The 27,707-nt window shown below is 38.4% G+C and overlaps 1 protein-coding gene across 4 annotated transcripts in view; it reads right to left on the minus strand.

The window, feature by feature from the left end:
- The window catches only part of VCAN (versican), a 114,506-nt gene that overhangs the window by 46,708 nt on the left and 40,091 nt on the right, over window positions 1-27,707 (minus strand). For all 4 annotated transcript variants that reach the window (XM_082074479.1, XM_082074476.1, XM_082074477.1 and 1 more), the window contains exons 6-7: window positions 25,027-25,320; window positions 10,009-13,146 (exon numbers count right to left, since the gene is read on the minus strand). In XM_082074479.1, coding sequence (XP_081930605.1) covers window positions 10,009-13,146; window positions 25,027-25,320 — 3,432 coding nt within the window. The remainder of the gene's footprint in view (window positions 1-10,008; window positions 13,147-25,026; window positions 25,321-27,707) is intronic.

Consider the following 27,707-nt stretch of genomic DNA (forward strand, 5'->3'; position numbering starts at 1 on the left):
AAGAGCAGAGAGAAAGGGAAGCCTGATGCAGCAAATGCTTTTGAATAAGATTATAACTGGAGAAGACTTATCTGAGAGCAAGCTGCACACCTGTAAATACTTAACCATTTCTTCGGTTGGAGATGGGAAAATAAAACATAGGGCACAAAGAGCTGAGCTTCTTTTTAACCATGTAATCACATACATATATAAAATGGAGAAATTGCTTCATTTTTCTTTTAAGTGGAGAACTTTTACTTTTAAAAAAATATATATTAATTTGTTTTTAGAAACATTTGTTTTTTGAAAAATATATTTTTGTTCAACAACACTCAAGAACAATATTTTCAACCCACTATAACTAAAAGAAGATGCATAGCTGTGTTAAGCTTGGTGCAGCACTAAAAAATGTCAGAGGGGGACTATAAACCTATTAGCACAAACCCCATCCTATACTAACATGGTTATATGGCTACTGACTCAGAATTAGTTCACACCTGACAGGCTCTGAATGTGGGCAGAATAAACTGAAAGAAAGCATATAGCCGAAGATGCCAAATAATTGGGTTAAAGTGAGAAGAAATAAACATTTGAGTAACATTTTGAAGAGGTTTAAATACTTCCATTCCATTGATTTTTGTAGTATTCCTACTTCATGTGGGGTAGAGTATACAACTAGTTTACACCCTCTTAGGTCATCTGGTAGTCCTGGTAACTCACTACTGTGTTAAACTGCCACCTGTGATGTGCCTTCCAATGCTCAGTGGTGTTTTTCCCTTGGCAATGCTGGACTCCTACATCCAACACCCACCAACAGTAAAAACGAACACCAGTGCCTTTGTTACCTATTGCAATCTAGTAATTTCCAAACAGTGATGAGTTTGGCATTGGTGCCTTTCTCCCTCATGGCATGAAATCATGCAAATTTAGTTCTTGTTCAGATTATTTGTCCAAGAAATTACGTAGGAACTTACACTAACTCGTATTTCTTCAAGCAGGGAAAGGAGTAACTGCACTAAGGCAAAAGACATGGTGACCACGGAAAAGATTTTCCAGGTTCACTTGCCATTACAATACCATTATCAGCAGAAGATATATCCTGTGGTCTTTATCCTTGCCTGTCAGTTGGACTAAGTGTACAAAGCACTTCCAAATGACTCAAAAATTTTGCTTGTCATCATTAATATTTAACTAAGCATGTGCCTGGAAACTCACTACAAGCCTGAGGTGTATTTATGTGACTAACCTAAGAATCATTTCACTCGCCACTTCCAAGAAAGAAAAACACCATTTAGACAAAACCCCACAATAAAATCTTATAAAAATCATGATGTTACTCTGTGTACATAAAGGCATATTCTTTGCCGTTACTTTGGCAAAAAAATATTACATCAGATACATGGAGATTATTTTCCTGATGCCAAAAACCTCCCACTGAAAATATGGAATTCTCACTTGATGAGGTCTTATATGAAAAATCCAAGACTATGGTTAAAAAAGTTTAAAATTAATGTTTCTTATGCACTCTTTAAGCTAATGGAAGGTAATAAAAAGGTAATGAAGTTAATACCAAAGGTAATAAAACGTAATATCAAAGCAGGTATGGACTGCTGGAAGACAAGATTGCTCCTGCTCAGGTACACAATTCCAGTTGCATTTCCCTTCCTAATGGATTTCAGTTCTAATCATTAATGAATAGAAATGTCTAGACCATTTTTTATACTAAGTTCTCCTTGTTTAAGCAAATATAGTAATTTGAAGCTGTCAGAGAAGTCCTAAGACAATTCACTGAGCCTTAGGAAAAAAAAAAAAAAAAAAGAAAAAAAAGATAATTACTCTAAAGAAAAAAATAGGTAACTTCAGCTCTATGTTCCCAAAGGCAACACAAAATATGCAGCAGACTCTCTGAACACATCCCGACTTGTGCCAGGAAATAATTCACAAGTATCTTGAAAGACACCAGAGGGTATTATGTGTATTATTGATCATATTTATCATCTAAACACTTCCAAGAAGAGGAAGAAAGGAAAAGACTAGCTGGATTAGCAAAGATTAAGTTAATCACTAAATCTAAATTGTGCAGAGGACAACTAAAAATGAACAAACAAAACCCAAAAACCACTGAAAACTACATGCTCAAAAAGAAAGAACAGCCAACAAATATTTTTAAATTGCTATTATCGGACTAATTATCAAGTGACCCATCCTAAGGGAATTAATTTCTATTAAGACCTTTAGCCTTTGAGCCACTTATAAAAATACGTTCATTTATATTTCTAGAATCATGTCCTGTATTCATTCAGAGTTTCACTGTATCAATGAATCATTTCATGTAAAGTAAAATGGTACAGATAATAGTTTCTGAAAGAGGCAAAAAAGATTATATCCTCAGCATAAGTACTAAGATTTGTTACAATCTGGATACATTCACAAAACTTCGGTAGAGAAAACCACTTTCTTAAAAAAAGTGAAGTCATATTGTTTCCATGTAAAAGACAGCTCATCTTTCCTATAACAGGATTTCTTAAGACTTTCTCCACATGTAAACAAAACTTCTAGAAGGATTCCTCTCCTTCACGACAGAAGCATGAAAAACTACATTGTACCTATGAATAAAATTCCTTCATTTCTGTCATGAATAAACAAAGAGCTACAAGAAAGCTAGAAATGTGTGATCCTTATGGCTAGAACTGAGATGTTTCCTTGGAAACAATGCAAAAACAGCAGGGAATGTGTAGGCATCCTCTGAACAGTATTTAATGTGAGGGCACTGTTCCTCGTATCTATGGAAGTCTATAATGGAATGTGAAAAAAAAAAAAGAAATTGTTGTTCTATAATAAGTCTTCAGGAAGACCAGTAATGGTGGCCTAAAGACTACTTATTAATTCAGTCTTAACTTCTTGTGAAACTTTTTAAGTTTCAAGTTTCAGCTCTGTTGGATATGGGGTTGGCTTTTTTAATTTCCCTTTGTTTTGGAAAACAGAGCAGTGTACCAAAAGCTTGATTTTATTACAATTGCTTGTTTATTAGGGCTTGCTTTCGTAAAGGGCATCATTGCTGTTGCATTTTAACTGTGATTTGTACGTGATGGTGTTCAACATATTTTAAAAAGCCCTTCACAGCATCAGTACAACATGAGTATTCTAATACAGAGAAATTCCAACTGGTTTAATTAAGCAACAGGTCTATCAATTTAGATTAAATATGCAACACAGATTTGTTCTGTAGAAAAAATCACCAAACTATAGAATGAACCAGAAGCTGTATATGTTATAAAGACATTCTGATACTTGCCATCCCTACACCCGCATAACGACTCTGCTCTCGATCACCTCATTGGAATTACTGTGGTGTAATTACACGGGGGAAGATGATATCAGAATCTAGCCATGTTGCTTAGCATTTAACACTTCAGTGACTCCAGACAAAACGAGAACTTGGCTGTCTCTATGCCAGGTTTTATGAATAACACAGAGCTTTCCGTCATTCAGGGCATGAAAATGACTTGAGTAGCTATTGGACTTTGAGAAACCTGTTTCATCTGGAAATGTGTCTCAAAACCATTGGGTGGTTTTCTTTGTTAGCTGAACACACAAGCCCAGGGCTCAAGCAAAACACTACCAGGAAGGACCAGATTACTAATTCAAACAGTGAAATAAGACCATGTCCATTGACTGCAGCGCGCTCGGGGCAGCAGGAAATGTGGTTTTTTCCCAGTGCTGATGAGGAGCTGCAGCTGTCATAGTCTTAATGTCAGCTGGAACAAGCAGACAAGCCCAGCCCTCCATTAAATAAACAGGAGATTTTGCAGTTAATAAGATGGGAAGTTGGTTCAGCCCACGTGATGCCACTTTTACTATTGCTTCAACATCCCACCAGAAATTCATTCACATCAGTCTAGTTGCACAATACCAGTAAATTGTGGCCACAGAACACCACATCCAAATACATACAAGTCGAAATGTACTTGGAAATTAAATGGTACTTTGTTTACCACAATGTTTAGGTAATTTTGGAACTTTTCTTCTCTTAGATGCATCCCAGTGATATCAAGAATTAAGCATTTGTTAAAAAAGCTGAGCAGCTTGCACAGGCAGGGAAGTCCTATTCGTATACATCCACTTTATTGTAGAATCATAGAATATCAGGCTGGAAGAGACTGCAAGGATCATCTGGTCTAGCCTTTCTTGGCAATCAGTCACTACATACAGCAGCAGAATGCAATGACTACAAGACAGCTTCTATCCTTTATGATAAACTTTGATTTGAAATAGGTTCTATGAATAAACACCAGGTTTCAGCACCATATACTTTCCCCTTGAGGAAAAACAAATGCTGATTTCAGCACAAAAAAGGGGTCACCTCACCTTCAGCAGAAGTCTCTCTAACACAATAACTAATAGAGATAATTTTTCAAAGGAACACCAAAAATCGCACGTAGCACATGTGTGTACTACAAAGAACAGTGTCCAGATACATATTTGCCAGTGGGCATAAATAAAATAACTTAAAAGAGAACAATGTGGGTACAGGTGCAGACAGATAAAAGTCTACATGCTGCACGCTTTTAAGCTGGCTCTGTTTCAAGTGAGGTGCTGTCTGGAAATGGTGTTGTGAGTCACGCTGCTCCTGTCCCTCCACACCATCGTCTCGTCTGGTCACAGCACCATCCCGACACCCACAGCCTCCAGAACAGAGCCAGCATCCTTCCTCCCAGCATGGTCCCAGCACATTTCCACTCTCCCAAGCACACATTCCCCTCAGAAGTTTGCAAAACGAAGGTTGAAAGGGGACATGGTTATTCTCTGTGACTGAACAGAGAAATAAAATTATCAAGGGATAAATGTCAGGAAGAAGAAAGACCTATTCAAGCTAAAGACAATGCTGGCAAGAATAAACATGGGTATAAACTGGCCAAGAAGCAATTCAGGCTAGATATTAGAATCAGACTTAGAGAGCCATGATGATCTGTGACAGCCCTCCAGAAGGAGCTGTGAAGACAACAGGATTAAATTAATTTTAAGACAAGGCCTAAAACGGACCTGAAAAGACTCTTTTTCTGGCTTCTTTGTTGAGGTTTATGACTATGACTCATTACCATTCTGCATTTCATTCAAATCCCACATGCCCTCTTACACTGCTAAGACAGAAATATGCATGTCAGAGAATTACATGTTGAAACACAAAGGTTTTTAACCTCTTTCTATAAAATTGCACCTCTACAAAGCACAAGTTCCTGCAATTTCATTCTGTTCAAAGCTGGAGGGGACAAGAAACCAGACAGAGCTGGTGTGAGTCCCAGGGTCCAACAAGCACTTTGAAACATCTTCACTATTTAAAGACTTTTAAACTCCTCCAAAAAATGCAGGTGTGCAAATTACTCCTGATACAGACAGGAGTTATGTTTCCAGCATTTCTCCAACCACTGTTAAACAACACCCCCACAAGCATTTTTCATCTCATAAAAGCTTTATGAGCTGAAAAGTTCCTTCAGGTTTGGGTGTTTTCTTTTATTTTTTTTCAGCAGCTAATCCATTACCTTCCAGCAACAGCATCAGCCCTCATCACTACAACATATAGGAGCGATAAGACCACAAGAGGCATGAGGTGCCAAGTTTTGCATCTTCGCAGTGAGACAAACTCCCCTGTCCTATCTGAGGCAATGGAAAGCTGCTAACGTGATGACACATCACAGTGTAGGGCTATTCTGCTTTCTCACTTCCACAATATGGTCATGATCCCAAGGGAATCAGTCTGTTGTTCCACGCAAGTGAATGAAGTCCCAAGCTCCCTCCATTGCGAAACATATGCGTGGTCCTTTTTGTAGCACAAAAAGGCATGGTTCCCCATGCACAAATATATTTCCCTCATTAATTGGAACACCTGCCCTAGATCGGCCTACGTGCCATAGGCTGTCAGGAAAAACATGCCTTATATCCCTCATTAATTTGTGCACCTGCCTCACATTTGTTCACATGGAAGTACATGGATCGTTTGTACAATACATTTTCTCAATGAAAATTGCTGTATTCTTATACAAATAAGCAGCTTAATCCATTCAGCAGTGCTCTTTCTTATCAGCTCTAGAGTGCATTTTCCAGAATTTAAGCTAATGAGCTTGACCTTCCACCCAGCGCTCAAATTACTTCTGTGTCTATTGGTATTTTTTTTTGTCTGAAAGTAACTGAAACTTCCTTTATGAATGCTTTAATTGATTGCAAGCATGCATTTTAAAAGCTAGGAGTATAATTATTTACCTTTTGGACAGCATAAGAAAATAAGTCCTCTAGGAGAAAGTTCTTCTAGTCTAATAAATTTAGAGACTTGCTGTATTAAAAAACTGAGAATATTTAATACCAACTTTCAGTTATAAATTGTACTACTTCATGTTAAGGGGGTGTGTGTATCTAAGACAGCCTAAGATCCTTGAAACTATATTTAATTGAATTTAACCCAGTCAACATCTAACGTCTTTTAAGTAGAGCTTGAGTCTACAATAATAATGAAGAATAATATCCCCCACATTCCGTACATCCATAACACATTCCATACATCGACAGCACATTCCAGCCAAAGGCTTCAAAGCATCTCAGCAAAGCTGGTGCCAGCTTAGCAAGGGTTTGAGACTGAGAAGAAAGGCGCAAGAAATGCTTCCCGTTTCTCCCTCTACCAGGACATGACCACAGGCGAGCTCAGCGGACCCAGAGCAGCGACAGTGAAGGTCTCACCACACTTCATCAAGAGGTCGGACACCCACCAATGGCAAAGGAACCCTTGTCCTGCAAGGGACACGCTTGCTGGGAACTGCTAAAAACGTCTGTGTGTCCCAAAACTCCATTCTTTGGCATGACCCTTCTCTTCCACATGGAGTATAAAGTATTGCTCATAACTAACAAAGCCTAATAGCACCTCCGTGGAGCATTTAAATATTATTATGCCTATGCTACAGATGGTAAATAGAGCTGCAGAGAGTAATATTCAGCTGTGTTAGTATAACAGCAAGTTTTTACTGTAATTAAGTGATACGGCTGATAGGAAACAAAACATGGCACCGTATTTCCGCTGGGCTTTGCTTCACTATTAAACTGTTGCTTCTGGCAAAAGCTGAATACTAAGGAGGTGAAGAAAGATTAAAAAAATAAAAAATCTCATAAATATTTCCAACACTGGTGTATACACAAAAAAAGAAAGTGTTATATTCATTTATACATAATACTGTTTACACAGCAAACCTCTATTATTCCTATTTAAAACAGCTGTCATTTGAAGGGCTTCAGTAAGCAAGTTGTCATTTGTTAGGAGGCACTTTTGAAGTCTTGACTTGAAAATCATGAAGATCTTTGCTTCTAAACCTGATTATTTTATTTAAGAATACCAAGCAGTATTACCTTGAACACAGGTCAAAGCGAAGTAGGAAAAAGCTTTTTTTTTTTATCAGAGAAAGGTAGTGATGAAAACTGTATTTATTATTCCCATTTACTGAGAACAAAAAGCCAAAGGTACAGTTTATGTAGTTCCTGTATGACTGCGGATCAATTTTCTAACAAAGAGTAATAGAATAAGAAGCTGAGCTATGTCCTAGTGAAAGGCATATGTTAGCAATATTTGCCATATTCGTTCCTCTTCAGCACCTCCTTATGTACATTTTCTTCAGCACAAATAAAATTTTATGGACTGAGGAACAATGAAGAAAAATCAGGCTTAGCAGGATTTTTCAGATGCAGTCTTTCATTTCTGGAGAAAGAAAACACTAATCTGAATCCTTAAGCAGAACAAATCTTTGGCAGTTCTAACTTAACTTGAAGTAAGGAGGTATAGGGTGCCTTGTCTCTGTGGACAGCTAAATGGGGAAATTTCCACTGTCAGATTCTCAAAACAGAAAAAAAAGACAACTCCTTTTTTGACCTTGCACTAGATACATGATAAATCCCTTTATGTTTAGAGACAATACACATACTGCCATGTACGGAATTTCATATTTCAAGAAAAATAAGGTTTTTTTAATGCTGACAGACTAAATAATTCTTAAATGTAGAATTTTAAGGATGTATAGATTTAACTCTGCTAACAAACACCTCCAGACATATGCACATATAAACCTGGAAAATGCATGCACAGCTTTAGAAAGTTTGTGAAGATACAGAAGGTCTGTCCTAAGGACCTGATCACCCAAGTGAAAGCAAGAGTAGCTCTGAAGGGCACTGTCTCTAGATAATCCAGCTTGAAATAATTCCTAATTTAACAAAGCGCAATACCCACACCATTCTGAAAAAAAAAAAAAAAGTAGTAAAAATAAGACTCTCCTTGATGTATATTCAGAGAAATCCTGAATCATATACCTTGTGCATTATTTCGAGAAAACCCCAAGTTCCCATACCCTCCCAAATTATCCTACTTCTTTCTGTCTGCCTGGAACATAGAGCTGCCCAGGACAACCGACTCTCCCATATGCAACAGACTGTAGTAAAACTCAACAATCTAACAAGGAAAACTAGTTCACCACTACACAGTCCAGCTATTAAGGATTAAATCAAATTAACCAAATTTCCACAGGTACGAAAGTATCTAATTTGTGGCTTAACTCTAGTCTTCAAAAACCACCCTTCCGTTCTGACTTACCGGACTTGTCTCATTTAATTGAGACTTCCAATACACTGGCAACATCTAAAGCTTCAGACAAAACAACGATAACATACCACAGAAAGAAAAGTAGTGTTTAAACGTTAAAATAACAGAACTATCATTTTCTGAAATAGAAGGTTAAGCTATTGCCGATATGACTTGTGCAGTTTTACATCTGATAAAGTAGGATAATAAGCTTAAAATGAAGAAATATACAAAATTCACTGTATGAAAAGAACAATAATGATATGGCACATGTCAAGGAAACTACTTCTGCCTTTTGACTGACATTCTACCAAGCACAAACCTGACAAAACCAAACAAAAAACTTCCATAAATTATGAATTCTGCTGGATAAGACCTTCAAAGACACAGATGTTATGTCCAAGAACCAATAAGAAAAGTTTCTTATAAAACCATTTGAAAGCATTGCATATAGTTAAGGTATATAAGATACAAAATGAATTTTTACTGTGTTCCTTCAAAAAATAAAATAATTATAAAATAAATATAAAATAATAAAACAGAATGCAACATTGAACCTAATAGATGTTTTGAGCTTTATCTTTTTCGTCAGTTCTTTTACATGTCATTTTAAAAAATTAGATTTTACCAAGACATCTTAAATAATAGTCAGCTGACAGGCTCCTTTGATGTAAAATTGCATAGCCTTCAGCTATTGCATTATGAAGACATATTCATCATAAAACTCAACAGTTCTTTGCTACTTCAGGAGTTTCTGTTCTGGATACCCATGGAATTGAAGCTACATACACATGTACAGCGCCATCAGCTAAAAAATGTGAAGAAACTAAGAATTACGTCAATTTGCATCACAGATCCAATAAAATGGATTTTAAAATATTATTACATGCTATGAAAGCACGCAAAATCCCTTACCCCCCAAATCACAGGAGGTCCACTTATGGACGCAATAGAGTGCCTTAACCTTTTTTAACTGACTACACTGTACATGGCATTGTTAATTGCTACAGACTAATGGAATGTTAAAATAATCTAATGCTTGGTTTAGGACTAGTAATGCATGGGATGGAAGCTATGAAATTAAAATGCTTGTTTCAAGATAGCCGAAGTTAAATCAGTGACTTGACAACATTAAATAAGAAAACTGGACTATAGCCATCATGACTTTTAAAAGGGAATATTCATTCTTATATAGAAATTAATCTTACCCTGAAACATACACATAACACATTTCTGAGGTTTTTTGAAATGGATAGAAAAATAGACCTACCAATATTTAGTAAGTTGCTGTCTAGATAAAACTTGTACTTTGCATCCTTCATTGATCCAAGCAACATCTCCCGTATATTCTAAAGTACAGCAGCTTGTTATCATGAACTGTCCACTCTGATGGACTGCAGGTCTAAAAGGCAAAATCTTACCTGTGTCATTGCCTGTGATTTGAATAACATACAATCTTATGTCATTTCCACTATCAGGGTGTGAAGTAGAAGGAGACACCTCTTGAGGTTGTAAAGCCTCTGTGGCCTCCTTCACTTTGGGTGGTGCAGTTGGTCGTACAACTGCAGTGGCAGTTGATGCTGTGAAATACTCCTTATCAATTTCTGGTTCTAACAACTTTCCTGTCAGATCGTCATCAGCAGTGGTTTTACTGGGAGAAATCGATTCATCAATTATCATGATGTCATTGCTTGTTACTTCCTCCTCTTCCTCAGGAATGAGACGTGGTGACTTTTGAGTGACAAAAGGTTTGGATGCTGATGTAGGCTGAATTTTGTCTACAGCACTAATGGAAGTTGGGGTTACATCACTAAGAATTGTTGCCTTATCTGTTGCATTAGCTGAAAATACAGCTGGTTTGATTTCTTTAGGTTCTTCTGATACTCCCGAACCTTCCAGAGTTTGGCTTGGAGAAGCTTCCAAAGTCAGATGAGTGATGCTTTCCACAGTAGAACGACCTGTTGGCATCATGTGAGGGGTCAACTCAGACTCCGAGGTCACTACATCACTGTCTTCTTCCCTGGTGGGGGTTCCTCTGCTTTCGTATGTTTTTGCTTGGGTACCCACTGTTATAGGCATCACTTCAGTGACCTTCTCTTCTTGATCAGTAGCAGTTTCAGCTTTCAGAGTCATGGTGAAATGCAAGGTCCCAGTGCTAGTTTCATTAGATCCCAGAACTCTTCCATAATCTGTGAGCTTCACTAAAGGCACTGATGCTTCTGTTATTGGATATACCTCATCATAAGCTGAACCTATCTCATCCTGTTTTTCCTGAACAGCTGTCTGAGGTGATTCAGATCCTGGTGCCGTCTTTTGTTCATGTATTTGGACAGATGTCACAGATAAGATAGACTCTGTCGCAGTATCTGGTTCCTTATCTTGATCTTTCGTGGAGAGTTCCTCTGGAAATACCTCAATATCTTTTGCAGTTGTTTCTGTTGCTTCTATGTGAAAGATACCATCAAAAGGAGTGTGATCAGTAATTGGCACATCTCTAGTGACCTCACTCTCTACAGTAACTGGAACTAGGAAAGCATCATGTTCTTTCTGTGGAACTGTAGTATCTACCTTTGTTACATCTGTAAATGTAATAGATTCTTTTGTCCCTCCAAAGCCAGTTGGTGGTGTTTCCTTTCTGTCTTGAAGTGTTGCCACTGACTGCTCCCCAGTTGATGTTGCAATGCTTATCTGGCCTTCCCCTGTCAATGTGTATTTTGAGACCTCCATTTCAGTAGAGACTTCTTCACCAGGCGTTGCTACTGATGTCTCAGTAGCCTCTCTTTGTTCGACTTCTGGGGTAGGAATGGATGTTTTCAAAACATACCCTGATGTTTCATCTCCTTCATGTTCAGTTACCTCCATGACTGTGGGCATGGCAGTTGGTAATGCAGTAACACTTGAGGAGCTAAAGGACTTTATTGTTGTACTACTTCTATCCACTGATATTTTGGGTACTGTGATCATTTCCAAATCCAAAGAGATGCTTGTGTGTGAGACACTTGTACTATCTTCACTCTGATCAAAATCAGCTGTGTCAGCTTCATCTGTAACTGCTGAAATTGGAGCTCCTGGATGCTTTATATATTCTGTAATTTGCCCTGGAGATGATGTAGGCTCCATTCCAGAGATACCATCTTCTGTATCTAATTCATATATTCTCTTAGTATGAGATGACTCTTCTGTCATATACCCCTGATCTTTATCTGTTGGAAGCCACATGTCAGAAGCTGGAGGAGCCTGTGTGAACTTCTCACTTGCCGGACGTCCCTCAGGTTCTTCTGTAACACGAGTAGGAATTACAGTTGTGGCATCCATTGTTCTCGTTTCTGGCCCTTTTGTTTTTCCCTGCTCCTCTAAAGTGGCTGATCCTTCCATTTGCTGAGACAAGTGGATAACAGATGTGCTGCCTTCTCCAAATTTTTGCGGGGAAACAGTACTTCCTGGGAGAGCGATGGCCTCAGATCCGGTTTCATTAACAGTTGATACATAAAAGGATACAGGTATTACAGATGACACAGTAGGTTGAACATCTCTCAGGTCCTCTCTGCTTCCTTCGGCTGATGCTTCATTATCAAACACCGCTGCAGAACTAAATTTAACCAATGGAGTTGACTCATCTGCTGTAGAAAACTGTCCAGTGGTTACTGCATACTTGTCTACGAGTGTCTCTGATGCAGCAGGCACATCTGATTCTGGGACATTACCAGTAGCCATGCCAGAAACTCTATCAGGCATAATGGTGTACATGCTCTCTCTGCCCTCCCCCTCTGTAGTAAGATCATCCTGCTCAGTGAACAAAGCTTTAGGGACTACAACAGTCGTGAGTTTCTTGTCAGATTTCACCTCCATTGAATTTTTTGTGGGTTCTTTTGTTGAGTGGGCACCAAGATATATATTCTCTTTTGTTAGTGAAATTGAAGTCCCTGTCCTGGGAAACTCTCTCCGAGAAACTGGTAACAAGCTATCTGTAGCTGTCTTCATAGGACCCACTTCTATTTGTTCAGTCTGATTGTCGGCATCGTGTTTTTGCGTATCTCCTGTTTCAGCAGCTTCCCACGAACCAGTGGAACTCTTAGCTACAGCTGTGCTATCCTGAAAAATTATAGAGGTCAAGAAAGCGTCCTCAATGCTTTCAGACCTACCTTGTTCCTCGGGCAATTCTGCTTCAGAGTAAGTGGGCTCCAGTTCCAAAGCTTCAGATGTGCTCTCTGTTAACCTGGGTGAAACATCATATTCAGTCCTTCCCAGTGTATCGTAAGTGCTTATTTCGCCATCTGTGACCGTCTGAGGTAGAAGGGTGGTTAAGTTAATGTTCTCCATAAGCACCTCCATTTCCCTTTTTTCCTCAGCCACATCAGGAGTCATTTCTGTATCTTCTTCAGTCTGTAGGGTTGTTTTCTCCAATGCAGGGACCTCTGTTTTGGTGGCGGCCACTTCAATAATCGAAGTCTCAAAAACAGGAGGTTCAAGAGTAACTTTAGCAGATGCTGATTTCACACTGTCAGTTTTCAGAGATGTAATCAGTTTAACAGTTGTAGGCTCTGTTACGATTTTTTTACCTTAAAAAATAAATTTAAAAAAAATTGTTAAGGAAGCAGTCAGAATGCAAAAAAATGTTACTTCAATTCACTTTGAATGATCCCAACAAAAACTAAATGCTACACTGAGAAATAAGTATAAAGGTCAAAGATTTTAGGTCATTGTTTAGCATACAACAGAGTTTTGAAGAACAAAATAACACATTAGAAAGCTGCAGAATATCTAACTTAAAGCCAGATGAAATGAGAAAATTAGCAGTATTCTTCATATTCATTATATAACTACCCATAGAAGTCCTCATATTACATGACTACCCATCAGTTAAGTACCGATCAGGGAATATAAAACTTTAATGCATGCTGTCATGAACGAGTGGTACTGTAAACCTGTAGGTATTCCTCAAAGTTTACTGTAACATACAACTGAAATGTATAAAGGGAGTGAAATAACACGTTAGTTTATTTTCAGCACGTAACTGCAAGTTGCAAAAAGGAGCCCTCCCTGGACTGAGAACATGCTTAAGCAACAGGAACGAATGTGCCATCAGAAAGTACTATTTTACAAAGCTGCAAGAGATGCTGCCCTGCATTTAAATTACACTGAGAGAAGTTTTTATGGGTTAAGGTGAGAAGAGTAAATTATAAGATCATAAACTTAATATTTATAATGATGTTGATCTTTGGAAAACACTTCAAAGATACACATCTGAAACTTCTTTTCATGCAAAAGTGCTTCTATGCGAGTGTTGAACATGAAAAGGCAGAGTGTTGAACCCTCTGAACGATGGGAAGAGTAAGAGGGTAGCTATCCCAGATTCCAAAAAGACACAAAGAAAGGTCTTTCCAGTGAACCAAATTGTGATGTTTTAAAGAATCTTGCTGCCCTAGCCCTTGTCCACTCCTTCTGCCACAGATTTTCATCCTATCTGATCAGGAAATGTGTGCTGACAACCATGACACTGCAAAGTCTGGTATCAGATTTTAAATTCCTGAAAAAGGTGCGTTTGTGCTAAGTAAACAGGATTTACTTCGGAAAAGCCATGGGTGGGAACTTCTTCCCTTCGGCCAATTCTTCCAGGTCGGTAGTCTTTGGAAAGGCAATGGCAGCAGACAAGTGGAAGAAGGGAATGTCTTCAATCAGTTCTGTTAATTGCTAAGTGATTGGGAGTCAAAAGACTTAAATGGATGCAAGTTAAGAGCAAAATGGTCCTTCAAATCAGACTAAGCATATGAAGAATACACTAAATAGGCTGTGTATATAAGGACTGACTGCTTACCAAACAGAACTACACGTATAGCTTCTTGCAAAAGAAAATATTGCTCAACTTCTAATAGATTGAAGAAGTCTGTTCCCCTAATATGCAGAAATCAAAACAGTTATGGTGTTTTACAAGAAAAGGTTTATTATTATAGTTGAGTTAATAAAAGAGACCAGGAAACTTTACTCAATGTAGTGCATGAAAACCAGTTATCGGGGAAAAAAGTGAGTTCTGAGACAGCATTTTTACTGCGTAGCACATAGGGATGAAGATTTTCTAGATGATGGTGCATCCTCTGACTGACTCAGGATTTTCATGAGTTAATAGTGAGAGCAAAGAGAGCAAGAAAGTAAACAAAAAATTTAGAAAGACTCAACTTAGTCACATATTTGTGAAATGACAGTTTATGCTCAAGCATACGCAATATGTATGCACGAATCAGTTCTTTTCACACACCCATGTCTAATTAGGTGCTCCTTTGATATTTGTAGATATGAATTCCACATGTTTAAGTCAGGGTCACAAAAATATTTGTTTAGTTTCACACACCAAGGTTTGAAAAGTCATCTTTGCAAGACAGCTATGTGATTTACCCTAAAGTGGATGGGCTTGCCAGATGATAGCTGCTTAGGATTTCTAGAAGAATGGGCAGATTTACAGAGCAGGGAGATGGGGAAAAAGAGCTGATATTTCAGCTTTCTGGAATGAGAAGTGAAAGTGAAAAGGAAATTGTAAGGGTAAGAAAATATGACACAGCTATGTTTAGAAGTGGTGGTGTTCTTTGCCAACAGAAAAAAAGGAATGGGTTCTTTTCCCTACCATATGCTAAATCTTTTTGTGGTTTTACAAAGATGACTTTGCTACTTATATACTCTTTTTTTTGTAAGTTAAAAGGATCAGTTCAGCAAGAAGGAGCAGAGTTATTGAAATCCCACTAGCAAAGCACAGCCTTAACACAAGTGATTTTTGTGTTTTGGCATTCTGCAACCTAAAGTGGATGTTTATTGCTCTTTTCAGAGCCTATGTGATTCAAGTGTGAGATTGTGTTCCGACAACCAAGAATCAACAAATCCTTAATTCTTTTTCCCCCTTTGCTTGTGTGAGGATGGTTTAAACTATGGAGTTTCACTTCACAACTAGGGAGTGGTGAATGCACACAAGTAAATTAGCACTGTCCTCCTGAGTGGTAGTTGATAATTGTTAAATTTCTATCAAATAATCCACCTACTTGCCTTAACAGCTCCTTTTTTTTAATGGAAAAATGGAAAGGAGATACCATAGTTTCATGTTCTCCCTTCTAACCACAGCATAAGTTTCCTCAGTGCTCATTGAGAGCCCAGTTATATTTTAAGTGACTACCAAGATGACTGATTGAAAGAACATGAAAACATAATACCCTATAGCAAAGACAGACAAAAATGAGGGCATGAAAATAGATTTTAAATTTTGCAGAAAAAAAAGGTAACTATTTCACCACTGCTGGGAAATTGTGCACACGTAATCACAGCCATTTATGTAGCCTTCCAATTTCCAAGAAACATTTGGAAGTCCCAAAGTTCACATATTTGTGCAGTTATTTGTTGCTCATGACTCATTATCTGCTAATTACTTGATAGCATATATACATATTTATGAAGTAAACCTGAAAAAACACTAAGTGTATTTGTTTTGCCGATATTAATCAGTGAATCGATAAATCTTAAATTCATACACTGGTGTTAGAAAAGCACATTTTTAACAGTGTATCAATAAAGAGCAAAATTTTATCCTGTGAAAACTGACACAGGGTTACCAGTGTGCAAAGAGTAGTTCTGCTCAAAATCAACTACAGAGCCTCCAAAACTACTTTGTCATATATGTAATACATAAGACTTTTCATACAGATCATTTGGATTTGCAAACTTATTTGAGTGGATCAAATAAAGATGCTCCTTCAAGGAGAAATCTATCACTGCTATTTTTTTTTTTTCTGCAGGAAAAGAAAAAACTAAATAGAAGGTTGCTTTTTAATAGACTGAACATAATTTTGAAATGTCATCCTCTCCACCCAGATGTTTTGCATTACTGTACTCCTTGCATCATGCTTGCAATATGCTATCTCCTTTGTCCTTCTTCTGATTCAAGACATGAGGCAGATTTTCCTAATAAAATTCACGAACATATTAGCAGCAAGAAAGCAAATTATCTCACCAACTTCTGCTCATATAAAACACTATCTTGCCATTTTTAATCGATTCCTTTTTATATTGAACAACCTGCATGAAGTTGATTATGGATGGAGTATATGGCTTTCTGGAGATACTATATTTTTTCACTCTCTGTTTATTTATTTTATGCCTTTACTGTACAACAGTTTCTTCCTCTTTTCTTCCACTATTGTTTAAATAAAGATTCAAAATAATGTAGCAATATTAAAACATGATGTTTTTTGAAAGAAATTACACTACACAATTTCAGACTTGGTTTAACTTTGTGATTACCAAATAAGGATTTTGGAATGTTCTATGCTGTTTAGTAATCATTTCAGGAGGAGAAAATGCCTATTTTAAAGATTATATATATGTTATACATATTTAACATATATGTATTTTCAGCATAGCCAGTTCCACAAAAATTTTAACCATGTGTCTAACTTGAACTACTTGAGCAGTTTGTCTGTGCTCAGAAATATTGTTTTGTGTTTACTTATGAACCTGGAAGAACATAGACCCTACAGACAGAAAAATAAATTATTTTGAGTAATTTCCAATAGCCAAAACAAAGAAAAAAATGGATTAAGTCACAACAAAACCTGGAAATGGTGAATTCTTTATGTGAATGACAGCCAAAATAAATTATTCCAAAATATAAGTAACATTGGGACAGTCAAAATTAATGGTTTGACACCTTCCAGCCCATTTAGAGCGTGATGTCTATGCAGAGATATTGCTTTGCTTGATTTTTATGTATTTTTGTAGGTTAATTTCTGTTTGTGGCTTTGTTAAGTTTGTTCTGTGTGTCCGTCCCTTGCCTGATATCCACTATGGCAGACAGGACATTGTTGAATGTTCCCCTGACTGCAAGAGTTGTGCCAGCTGGAGTTTAAAACACCTCCCAAACTGGACGAGTCTAAGAGTAAGAACAGACTACAAAAAATACGAAGTAAAATTTAAAAAAAAAAAAAAAAATTGGTGCTCTGGGGGTTACAGATTGAGCCAGAAACCTCTCATTATTACACTGGCTTGGTACCCACTCATTCACTCATTTCAGGAAGCAGAGAGGTGGACAGGGTATGTGGAGTTTTGTTCATTACTTATAAGACACATGGTAGCATAAAGGAGGTTCAAAATCTGATACTGCAGCTACGAGCATTTCCCTATAACTCCAGGTGTATACTCCCACTTATCTATACTGTGTTTGGACACCAAAATATGAGCCAAATGCAGTGAGAAAAATAATTCAAAAATCTAAATGCAGTGTCCATTCCCACTTACAAAATGTGCAATATCAGAGAAAATGAATGAGTCTTCAAAAAAAAAAAAGAAAAAGAAAATTAAAGGCTATTCGTCTATCTTATTTGTAAGAAAAGCTTAAAAACATAATGAAAGATCATGTGGCCTCTTCACACCACTGCCCAAGGTCCCTCTCTTCCAGTGAACAAAACAGCAGGGGCAGCAGCTCTATTAGTTCTCTGAACACAAATACTCATTGGTAAAACCACTTCCTATTTAATAATTTCTGAATTCAGGTGGTTAAAGGGGGAAAGATAAGTTATCTCCTGGTTTCTCCACATGCCAGTGTAGTTCTGTGAAGAAATTATAACCCATCAATCTATGTACAAAGGAACAATAGCAAAAAGCATTTTTCCTTCCACATTATTTATAAAACTACTAAAGAGGACAAGAAATCAGTGAACCACTTTAATCAGCTGTTCCTAATGAAATCTGTATCCCAGCACCAAATAAAAACAACAGTCTTTGCTTTCTGAAGAATAGAAAGAGATAGGATTGTCACTCAGCTCAGGAACCAAGAGCAAAAGGCTTGTTGTTTTGCTCTCCCCACCTAATGTGGAAGGAAACAAATTACCCACATGTCCCACAAGCTGTACCCACTTCCTACAGCAGTGAGCAAAGGCAATAAAGAGCAAAACCTGTTTATCCTTCTTGTACTTGAACACCTAAAGGGATGGATCTTCTGCTTCTTCACTTTGTTGCTCCTAGTCCCATCATTGTTACCTGACCAGTTCAGTGATCTGAAGCAATGAAAGGAAAATGCCTTGACTGTGTTCTCTTTACTTTTTCCCTCTGTCCACAATGTTTGCATTTAGGGGCCATTTTTATGGAACCCAGTTTTGAAACACTCAGATAAACGCAAGTTCACTTCCTCTGGCAAAAGAAGAGCCTCCCCCTGAAGCTCCATATCCTGTGGCTCTTAACAGTTGTTCCACATACATCAGCTAGATTGATAAAACAGGTTTTCTCTGTTCATACTTTATGCCACATTTAAAAAGTTAATCTGCACCCAATCACCACCTCCTCCTCCTTCTCAGGGTGAGGTACTAGTGAGGTCTATGGCACAGGATTGTCTGAAGTGGGTTGAGGTCTTCTTGTTCTTTTCAGGGTGGTCTCACTAACTTCTCAAAATTCCTTCAACATGCAACTGAAGCAAAGTAGGGTAAGAAACATGCTGCGAGCTCTTAGTGTGCACAGTCTCTGGGATGTTTGCCTGTTGCTATAAACCCAGCAGAGAGCTTCAGGGATTTATTCCTCCTGCACCTGGTCCAAGATATTACTGCAGCTATATAGGTCTTGCTAAACTGCATATCTGAGAAAAGCACAGAGATCTACCTTCTTAGTAAAATAATAAAAGCTAGAGAATTGATATCTGGTGGTAGCTTCCTCAGTAAGGCAGCTTAAGCCCTTTGCATAGCTTCTCCTTCACAGCGAAAAGGAAGCACAAGTAGAGCCAAGAGCCTTGCGGTGAATGCCATGACCTTGAGATGCTCACCTGCTCAAACGGATTTTATCCATTCTGATACTGGACTGTGAAACAGTAGAGGACATTAGCTTTATTATGTTCAGCACTCTATGGTGTTTCATTTAAGATAAACTTCTTTATTGTTCTTTTTCTTCAGACTGACAATGTTGTTCCCTGAGTATTACCACGCCCGATGTCTTCAGTATTCTGTGGTCATTCCCAAACTGATCAAAAATCCACAGATCTCCCATAATACAGTCCCTGACATCAGGCTGGAAATCATTCCCTCATGCAGGAAATAGCTGGGACATGTAGCTACTGACGGTTGCTGTGGAGAAGGGCAGAACTGCCTCGTTATTCAAAGTTTTCCAAACTAAGTCACATGCAGGAAAAGGGAAGACAACATTTCTTCTGCCAGCTTTTGAGCTATGCCTGAAAATCTTATGGAGGCTTATGCCATAGGACGTTCCAAATAAGGGGCTTTTTTCTCTTTCTCTGCTCTGAAGTTGTCCCTAGGACAACACTGCTTGCAAGTCACCTCCCATTACCAAATAACCCCGTCCTAGTGAAACGCTTTTACTTGAACTGACAAAAAACAATGGGTTTGGTGTTTGAGACATTTTTACTCTCCATCTTCACCTTAAAAAGGCCTGTCCTGCTATGTAGTATGAACGTTGCTGCTTCCTATATTTCTTCTATAAAAGTGCGCTCTGATTTTGACCTTTAGGCAGATGAAGCACCAAAGGAGGAATCCCTCAGTCACAAGCAGCGCTTGACTTGCATACACTCTTGATTGGGCTGTATTGAAACAATCAAAACAACGTGGACTATATTAATGATGAACATATACAGCAGTGCTGTCTCAGAACAGGAATTTTCCAATCTCCAGCTAAAATGAAGTCATAATGCCAAACCAAAGTGGCACAGCCAAAGAGAAACAACAAAGATGTGTGAAACAAAGCCAAAATGGAAGAGCAAACCTGAAAGAAAATGGTCAAAACCAGAGCGAAACGGTCAACACGTGTTTTGAGTCAAGCAAAAAATGTTTTGCTGAAAGATTTGCCAAAACCAATACAGGTTCATGAAAGAATTCAGCTTTAATAAATCAGTGTTTCTCCGCAAAACTCAGATTTATGTTTCAAAAATTCAACTACCTCTGAAGTTCATCAAGTTCAGTTTTGTTGCAGGTATGTAAGACAAAAACTGTATACATTTTGATTAGTACATTTCTGGATCACAGTTTATTCTACAGATGCTGCAAGTATAAAATGCCCCTTCCAAAGTCAGTTGAAATCTGTGGCAAGATTCCTACAAACTTCTGTGAATTAGACCTGGCAAGAGTGGAGGGGCTGAAGGATGGAGTTATGTAAATAAATAACCTGTAGCTCTATGCAAGAGACTTTAAATACTTGACCATTAAAAATTATCCTTTTTCCTGATACAATGTTTAATTCTCTTGAAAATAAACATAAGTGTTCAGTAACAGTTGTTCTATCTTTTTTTTTTCATTGTAAATAGAAATCCTATATGCTAAGACTTGAAAAACTTTTCCTCTGATGATGGCCTCCAAGGAGCTTCAAGTACTTAATCATGTGTCTAACCTCAAACTTTTTCAAGTCCCATCACATACATGACTATGTACCTCTCAAAAAAATAAAAGAGAAATAAAAAGTCTTGGAGGGATGAGATGAAACACGCGGATAATGTTTCAGAAACTCAGAGCCATGTGGTTTCTGTAGAGTGAAAACTACTTGTGATCAAAGTGAGGAAAGTTTTTTTATTTTTTTAACAAGATTTTTAGATTTTAGATCATGTATTATTAGTCTGGGCCACTTTAATTTTCATAAAGTCAAGACACTTTCTACAATGTAATTTTATAACCAGAACACTGCTGAAGTTAAAATCCTGAACTTAACTGTACCATTAAATGTTGTCCAGGTTGGCTGTTTTATTGAAGCTAGTGCATATCATTTTTAAGTTGGGTTTACTGCTTGGGTTACTGTTTTTCATGTATTCTAATAAATGAGATTCCTTTTTTAAAGTGAGTGAAATGTTCAAAACACAGATTACAGTTTCTTTTAACTGCAATTTAAAATTAATATTTTGAGACTTTCCATCAAAGAGACTTTTAATCACAGGACAGGAGTGAAGACTCGAAGCGGGGCTGAAGAAAGAGATATCCCCTTCCCTAAATGTACAAATTGTCTTTGAAATGACTGAAACAGATGACTGCTTTGCCACAAATCTATTACTTCAGATTACTTTGTGTAAATTCAACCATAGGGCTCATCCTTTCTGTAGCATTTGTTTTTGTGGGCTTACTCAGGGAATACAGTATTACTCAGTACAAGCAGAAGTGGCAGACACAGGTCCTTCATCACTGCCACTTCACTTCAGACTAAATGTGCAACATGTGGCCACAACCCCCGGAGCTGAGTTGATGGGAACTTCGCCGGCTTTCACACAGGAGGCAGAGGAAAGTTTACAGGGATGCTGTAAAAAACCCTGAGGTCACCGCATGAACATCTGTGCTGCAGACCTTCGGCGCTGGTGCTACCTGGACAGCTGGCTTGATCCTGCCCTGTTCACAGACGAACTCAGTGGTTTTTTTCCCTTAAGCTGACCAAGATCTCATAAATGCATGTAACAACCTCCCTTTTTTTCTTTTTCTTTTCAGCAACAGAAGTTTTTCCCTGGTGTGACTGGGTATTCAGGCAAGGCCGGAAACATAATGATGTAATGTGAGACACATAATGAGCACAGTAAGAGCTGTAAGCACCGGACTGGAGTTATGTGGAAAGAGTCAGGATCTTGGGGTGGACTGTTTTGTTGTCTGGGATGGTGGGAAATGCTGTTGTAAAACCTTCATACAGAGCTAAAAGCAGTTAGAGCTCGGGGACAGTGGACTTCATGTGAAACGCTATCACCCTGCAACTTTCAAACACAGCTGATGAGAAGTTTTAGAAGAAACTTCCTGACAAAAGAAGAATTGAAACCAGGAGTAAAATTCAAACCTCCTGTTATACTGTAGACACGTTCCTCTTTTTCTCCCTTTCTCTTTCTCTGCCCCCAAAAGGGACTGGCTCCAACAGGAGAGAGTGACTCACTCCATAGCCGCTGCTTCAGGCAGCTGCTTGAGATGTGAAAGACCAAGATGCAAGGCAGCGAGTCCCATTACTCACCACTTGCATAAATCTTTTAGCAAAAGCAATGAAGAGTTACAGCTGGTTCCTGTGAGATCCTGAGCACCTTCTGAGAGGGAGAGAGAGCTTTCAGAAACTTCTGAAGTGTGTGGCAGACAGGCACCCCCCCCGAAGGAGAGTACATGGTTCAGCATTACACTTATGCATTTTCCCACTCAAAACCAGATGTATTTGGCAAAAATTGAGTCATCTAGCCAGCAGCATTTAATTAATTCTGATGTAACGCTGACTGCAATTAAAATTGCTAGAGAGCAGTCCTCTGTCTGCCAAATTACGTTGGTTCTGTTTAGTCTTTTTTCTTTTTTTTTCATTAAAAAGGTTGATAGTCATAGACTGTTTACTTCCTGGGATGACAAAATATTTATTCTCCATGTATCAAGGGCAAGAATTTGCATAAAAAGTAGTTATACAAAAAGGCACTAACCCAATACATATCAAGGATGTTTTTGGAACAAATGGTATATCACTAGAATTTGTTACCTAAAACTTCTGTAAATAACATTGAAAAGGCACATGTTGTTTGAAAGGGGTGAAATTCACAAAAACAAGAAGTTGGAATTTGTCCTAACTAAAGACTAGATTACAGGCAAAACATAGAGTCCCTACATTAGTCCTTTAGAGGGACTGAAGAATTTCATCCCCATTGAAGTCAATTTTACCCACAGCACTTAAACTGATCATAAACAATTCGGGGAAGGGACAGAAGGAGCAATGTGATAAAACTGTGCTTTGCAGATTAGAGCAGACACTCCTGAACTTAACTGGTCCTTATTCCTGTATGCAGTTCCCTTGAAGTTCATTAGGACTGCTTCCACATGCAAAGCTTTGGAACATCAAAAAGAAGAAGTGAGAACTGCCAGACTGTAACATTACACCAGATGTTGGGATTGTGTTCTCAAGCAGTGAGGTTTGAGCTTTCAGTGCCTGAGTTGGAAAGATCTGCAGCTGCAGTTGGTTCATCATCCACAAAAATGGGGACAGTAGAGGCTGCACATTTCAGGCAGTTCTGACTTACATTCAGAGGACTGAGTCTAAAAACCCTAAATATACAAACTTAAAGACCAAGTTCTGAACTCAACTCAAGTAGCCTTTACACCTTAGTGGTAACTGTACTCTTTGCAACCACAGGAACTTCATTGAACAGAGAGAAACTGTTCAGACATCCAAGCTCCCCGTGCTGCTGAAGAGGCTGCAAGTCTCATGGAAGCAGGATGTTCCACTGGGAAGAAGCACTCTGATCTCTTAGATGTGATGCACCTTCCAACAGTATCAGTGTCCTCTTGCATCAAGAATAATCCTGTGATAGAAGCAGTCTTGAAGGATGGAAGTAATGTGATGGGTTCCTCTCTTAACATGCACATATAGTCAGTCTGTGGTATTTGAAAAGGCTACACTGAAACTTACATGTTGCACATCATGAGGTGCATGGATGGGTTTCTGGAGGTGTAGGAAAAGATTAAGTAGTGGTCACTAATAACAGAAAGAAACGTAGGAGGGATGTTCTGCAAGAGGCTAGGCAGATGAGAGCAGGACCTCCTCGGTGGTGGTCTGTGAAGCACTGCTACTTCCAGGAAGGCCTGGGAGACAGGCATAGATCTGGAACTGGTGCACAGGGGGATGTCATAGAGATGAGAAACTCAGGTACACTAGAAGTGGATGAACCTTTTGAAACAAAAGGAACCTATGCAAGGGTAGGCGGCATCATAATAATAGCAGAGCCAGACTGCTGGCATTGAAGATGGAAGAAGTTTACAGAGGAATATTTAACCCCAAAGCCAAAGGAAAGCTGACAGGTTTGGAGGAGGTATGGGTTAGATTGATGCAGTCTACCAGGTGAATGTGGTGAATGCTTGATGCGTCTTGGAAATACCAGGAGGGAAACAAGCAGCAGTAAGAAAGGCAATTTAGACCATCCATAGTACCAGCTGATTGGCACATGCAACACTGAGTGACCAAGAGAACTCGCAACTGCTTTAGAAACCTAAAAAATACAACGGGACAAAATCCAGACACAGCTTCAAAATTACCAGCAACTTATATACACGTATGAAATCTGTAAACAATCTTATTGCTATCACTGGAAACAGCATATCAAATTAAATGACAGGCAGTCAAGTAGGACATTTCCTCGATTCTCATGTTCATTGACATGGCCCAAAGATACCAGGGTGCATCCAGGCACTGAAATATGTAGCATCCACAGTCTCAGAGTGACTGTGGGTACAGTGTGTCACTCTATGTGAAAACACTACCCAGTCTTAAATCTTACCTTAAAACTTTGCCTGCCTTTATCTCCAAACATTACTTTAAATCAGTTGGTTTAGCTTGGCTTTTCTCCCTTTTTTGTAAAGCCATAGTGCTAAAACAATTTTTTAAAAATTCATGCACACAGCAAGAACTGAAACAAAACACATTAAATAAAACAATTTCCAGGGTTAGAACAGTGAGCATGCTGAAAATTATAACTTAAAAAAAAAGCTTACGTTCATAGCAGTAGGCATCAAACTTGCTATCTGGGTAAGGAAAGCCTGTTTGGTTCTCATAGCGATACAGGGTTCTCACCCCAAGTAAACCTCCACCACACTGGGGCCTTGCCACCGAGGCTGGGTACCGAACACTTCCATCCGCCAGCCAGCCATAGTCACACTGGTCAAAGCCATTCCTCCAGGCAACATACATGTTCCCAACAGAGGCAAGAACGCCATCTCTTTTCCGACACAGCTCTTTAGCTTCCTCAAAGGTGAGCTTCTCAGGGACTGAGACATGAACCACTTCATCTAGAGGAAGAAAACGAAGATAACAAAGAGTGAGTATAACATTCCATCCTCAAGTTAGCTTAGTGTGCTTCTTCCAGTCAATGTCCTGCAAGGTTGGAGTTGTTTGGGTTTTGGTTTTTGTTTTTTTTTTTTTTCCAAAGTTTGTTTGAATAGCTTTTTACTTAAAAAAATCAGAGTCAGAAAATCATATGTCCCAGATTTGAATATGAAATTGAACCTGCCACAAAGCAGTGATGAAATACACTACAGCTGGAGATTGACTCCCTCCCTCAGTCTCTAGACAGAGGTAACAGCCTTGAAGCTCCTCTGTGACCTCTGTTGGAGTAGACTTCGCAACATACCACGCTAATTAAATCCAGTCCAACAGAATTTACTTTCTCAGTAAAACAATTCTTTTACATCTGCACACCTCTTACCTGATCTTCTTATTATAGTCATCACTATAATCTCGCTTGAGACACAAAAACAGCACATGTTCTTCACCGGCTGCTCCACAGCAGCTTCTAAAGCCATATTTCCACCAGCTGTCATCTAATCTCATGGGTAAACAAAGGTGAGGGAATGGACAAGACATGTTGCGTGCCCTTTTTGTGTGAAAAAGTTGAATTAGTCTAGAATGCCACTAGTATAGTTCAGCTTTCATGGAATAACAATTTGTAAATAATAGCCTTCCAGTTAGAAACTGAAACAAAACCAACAGCACTTCTAATATTTTACTTGCAAGATGAACCACCATTATGCAGTTGGCTTGGTTGCCTCAGTCACCCAAAGACTGTAAAGAAAATCAAGGCTCTAATGTTCACATCCTGGGAATGAAATGGTAAAATGACTCCATTTTTTGCTCAAACTTCAGAAAGGACTGATGAGACATAAAATCAACATGTTCAGATATAGAAAAGAGTGAAAACTGAAAATATTTGTTACAAGACAGTAATTCCCTTCCTCAGCTACAGTAGGCCAGAACATAGCAATGACTCGCAGGAGGGCACTGCTAATTCAAATTGAACATGCAATCTGTCTTATCTCTGCAGTTGTCTCAAGCCAACCTAGCGAAAGGCAGAAACTACATCACCACAAGCAGTTTCATTCACATCAATATTACACTTGTTTTGGGCTTGAAAGGAATACAAGTGTGAAAGGAGGCAAAGTGCCAATTTTATTTTTCCTCTTAGGTAGAAACTGATTTGTTATTACAGCTGTAATATCAATTCCATATTGTAAGGTTCTTTGTATGTGTTGTAGGTAGCTACTAACTTAGAGGTAAAGGGACAGAGCATATCTACTGGACACACTTTAAAATGAGGAAAGCAAAGAATCATTCACCCTCAGATGCACAAAAATGTTTCATTCAGCTCTTCAGACCACACAGATAATGTACTTTCTTATTAAACGCTTCTGCAGAAGACAGTTTTTCCCACACCAAGGGGCATATCTGGTATCATGGCCAACACAGAATGATGGATGCAGTTGTGCCATCATAGCGTCCCAGCAGCAGCATCATGAAACAATGGAGCAAAGAGAAACCTCTTCAAGGCAATATCCTCTGTTCTCAGAAACGTTCACTTATTCTTTCACAAAGCAGCCATTATGTATATGAAAATTAGTAGTTAAAATGATTACAATTAAATAGCAGATAATATCAGCCCAGTTAGACAAGAAAATGAGACAAGTAAGAAAAACAACGTGTTTTAGTGGTTTTCTAGTAACAAATATGATGGATCAAAAAGCGAATAACGTTAAAAAAATCTCACAATGTTCCTTCTAGGAGAAACATATTGAAAAGATAGGAAAACAGCTAAACAGTGCAAGATTAAGGGCAAAGCAGTTTTTCCATCAACTAATCCAGATCACTACCTCCAAATGGAATTTGTGCATAACGCCATTAGAGGTATTATTCCTCTGAGCTGTCTTCTGCACTCTGTTAAAGCAAGGAAACTTAGTGAATGACTATAAGACTTCAAAATGCAGGGTTCAATCCACACTTCTATTAGAAAGGTCACTTGACAGAGAACTTATTCATCCAAGTTACACAGGAGCATTTCTATACAGGAATATGCCTTCAATTTTTCTTGCACTATGCCCCTATATATAATATTGATAATAGTGCACATTTAAAAGATGGGTTGCTTATCTTTCTTTGTATTTAATCTATCCTACTGACTTCACATGTATTTACTTGGTTCATCTATCAAAGTCAGCTACTGTCATATGGATACCATCTTTGCTAAAGTGTATTTTGCCATAAAAAATAAACAATAAATAAACCCATGTGTTTAAGGAAAAGTAGAGCCTAACCAGAACAGTTCACCAGTCCAAAGTCAGGTTCCTTGCCACCCCTTTGGTATATGAAAGAATTTGTGAAGATAAATGCACCAAGAATGCAAAAA

This window comes from Streptopelia decaocto (genome assembly GCF_964273445.1).
Source record: "Streptopelia decaocto genome assembly, chromosome: Z".
Taxonomy (NCBI): domain Eukaryota; kingdom Metazoa; phylum Chordata; class Aves; order Columbiformes; family Columbidae; genus Streptopelia; species Streptopelia decaocto.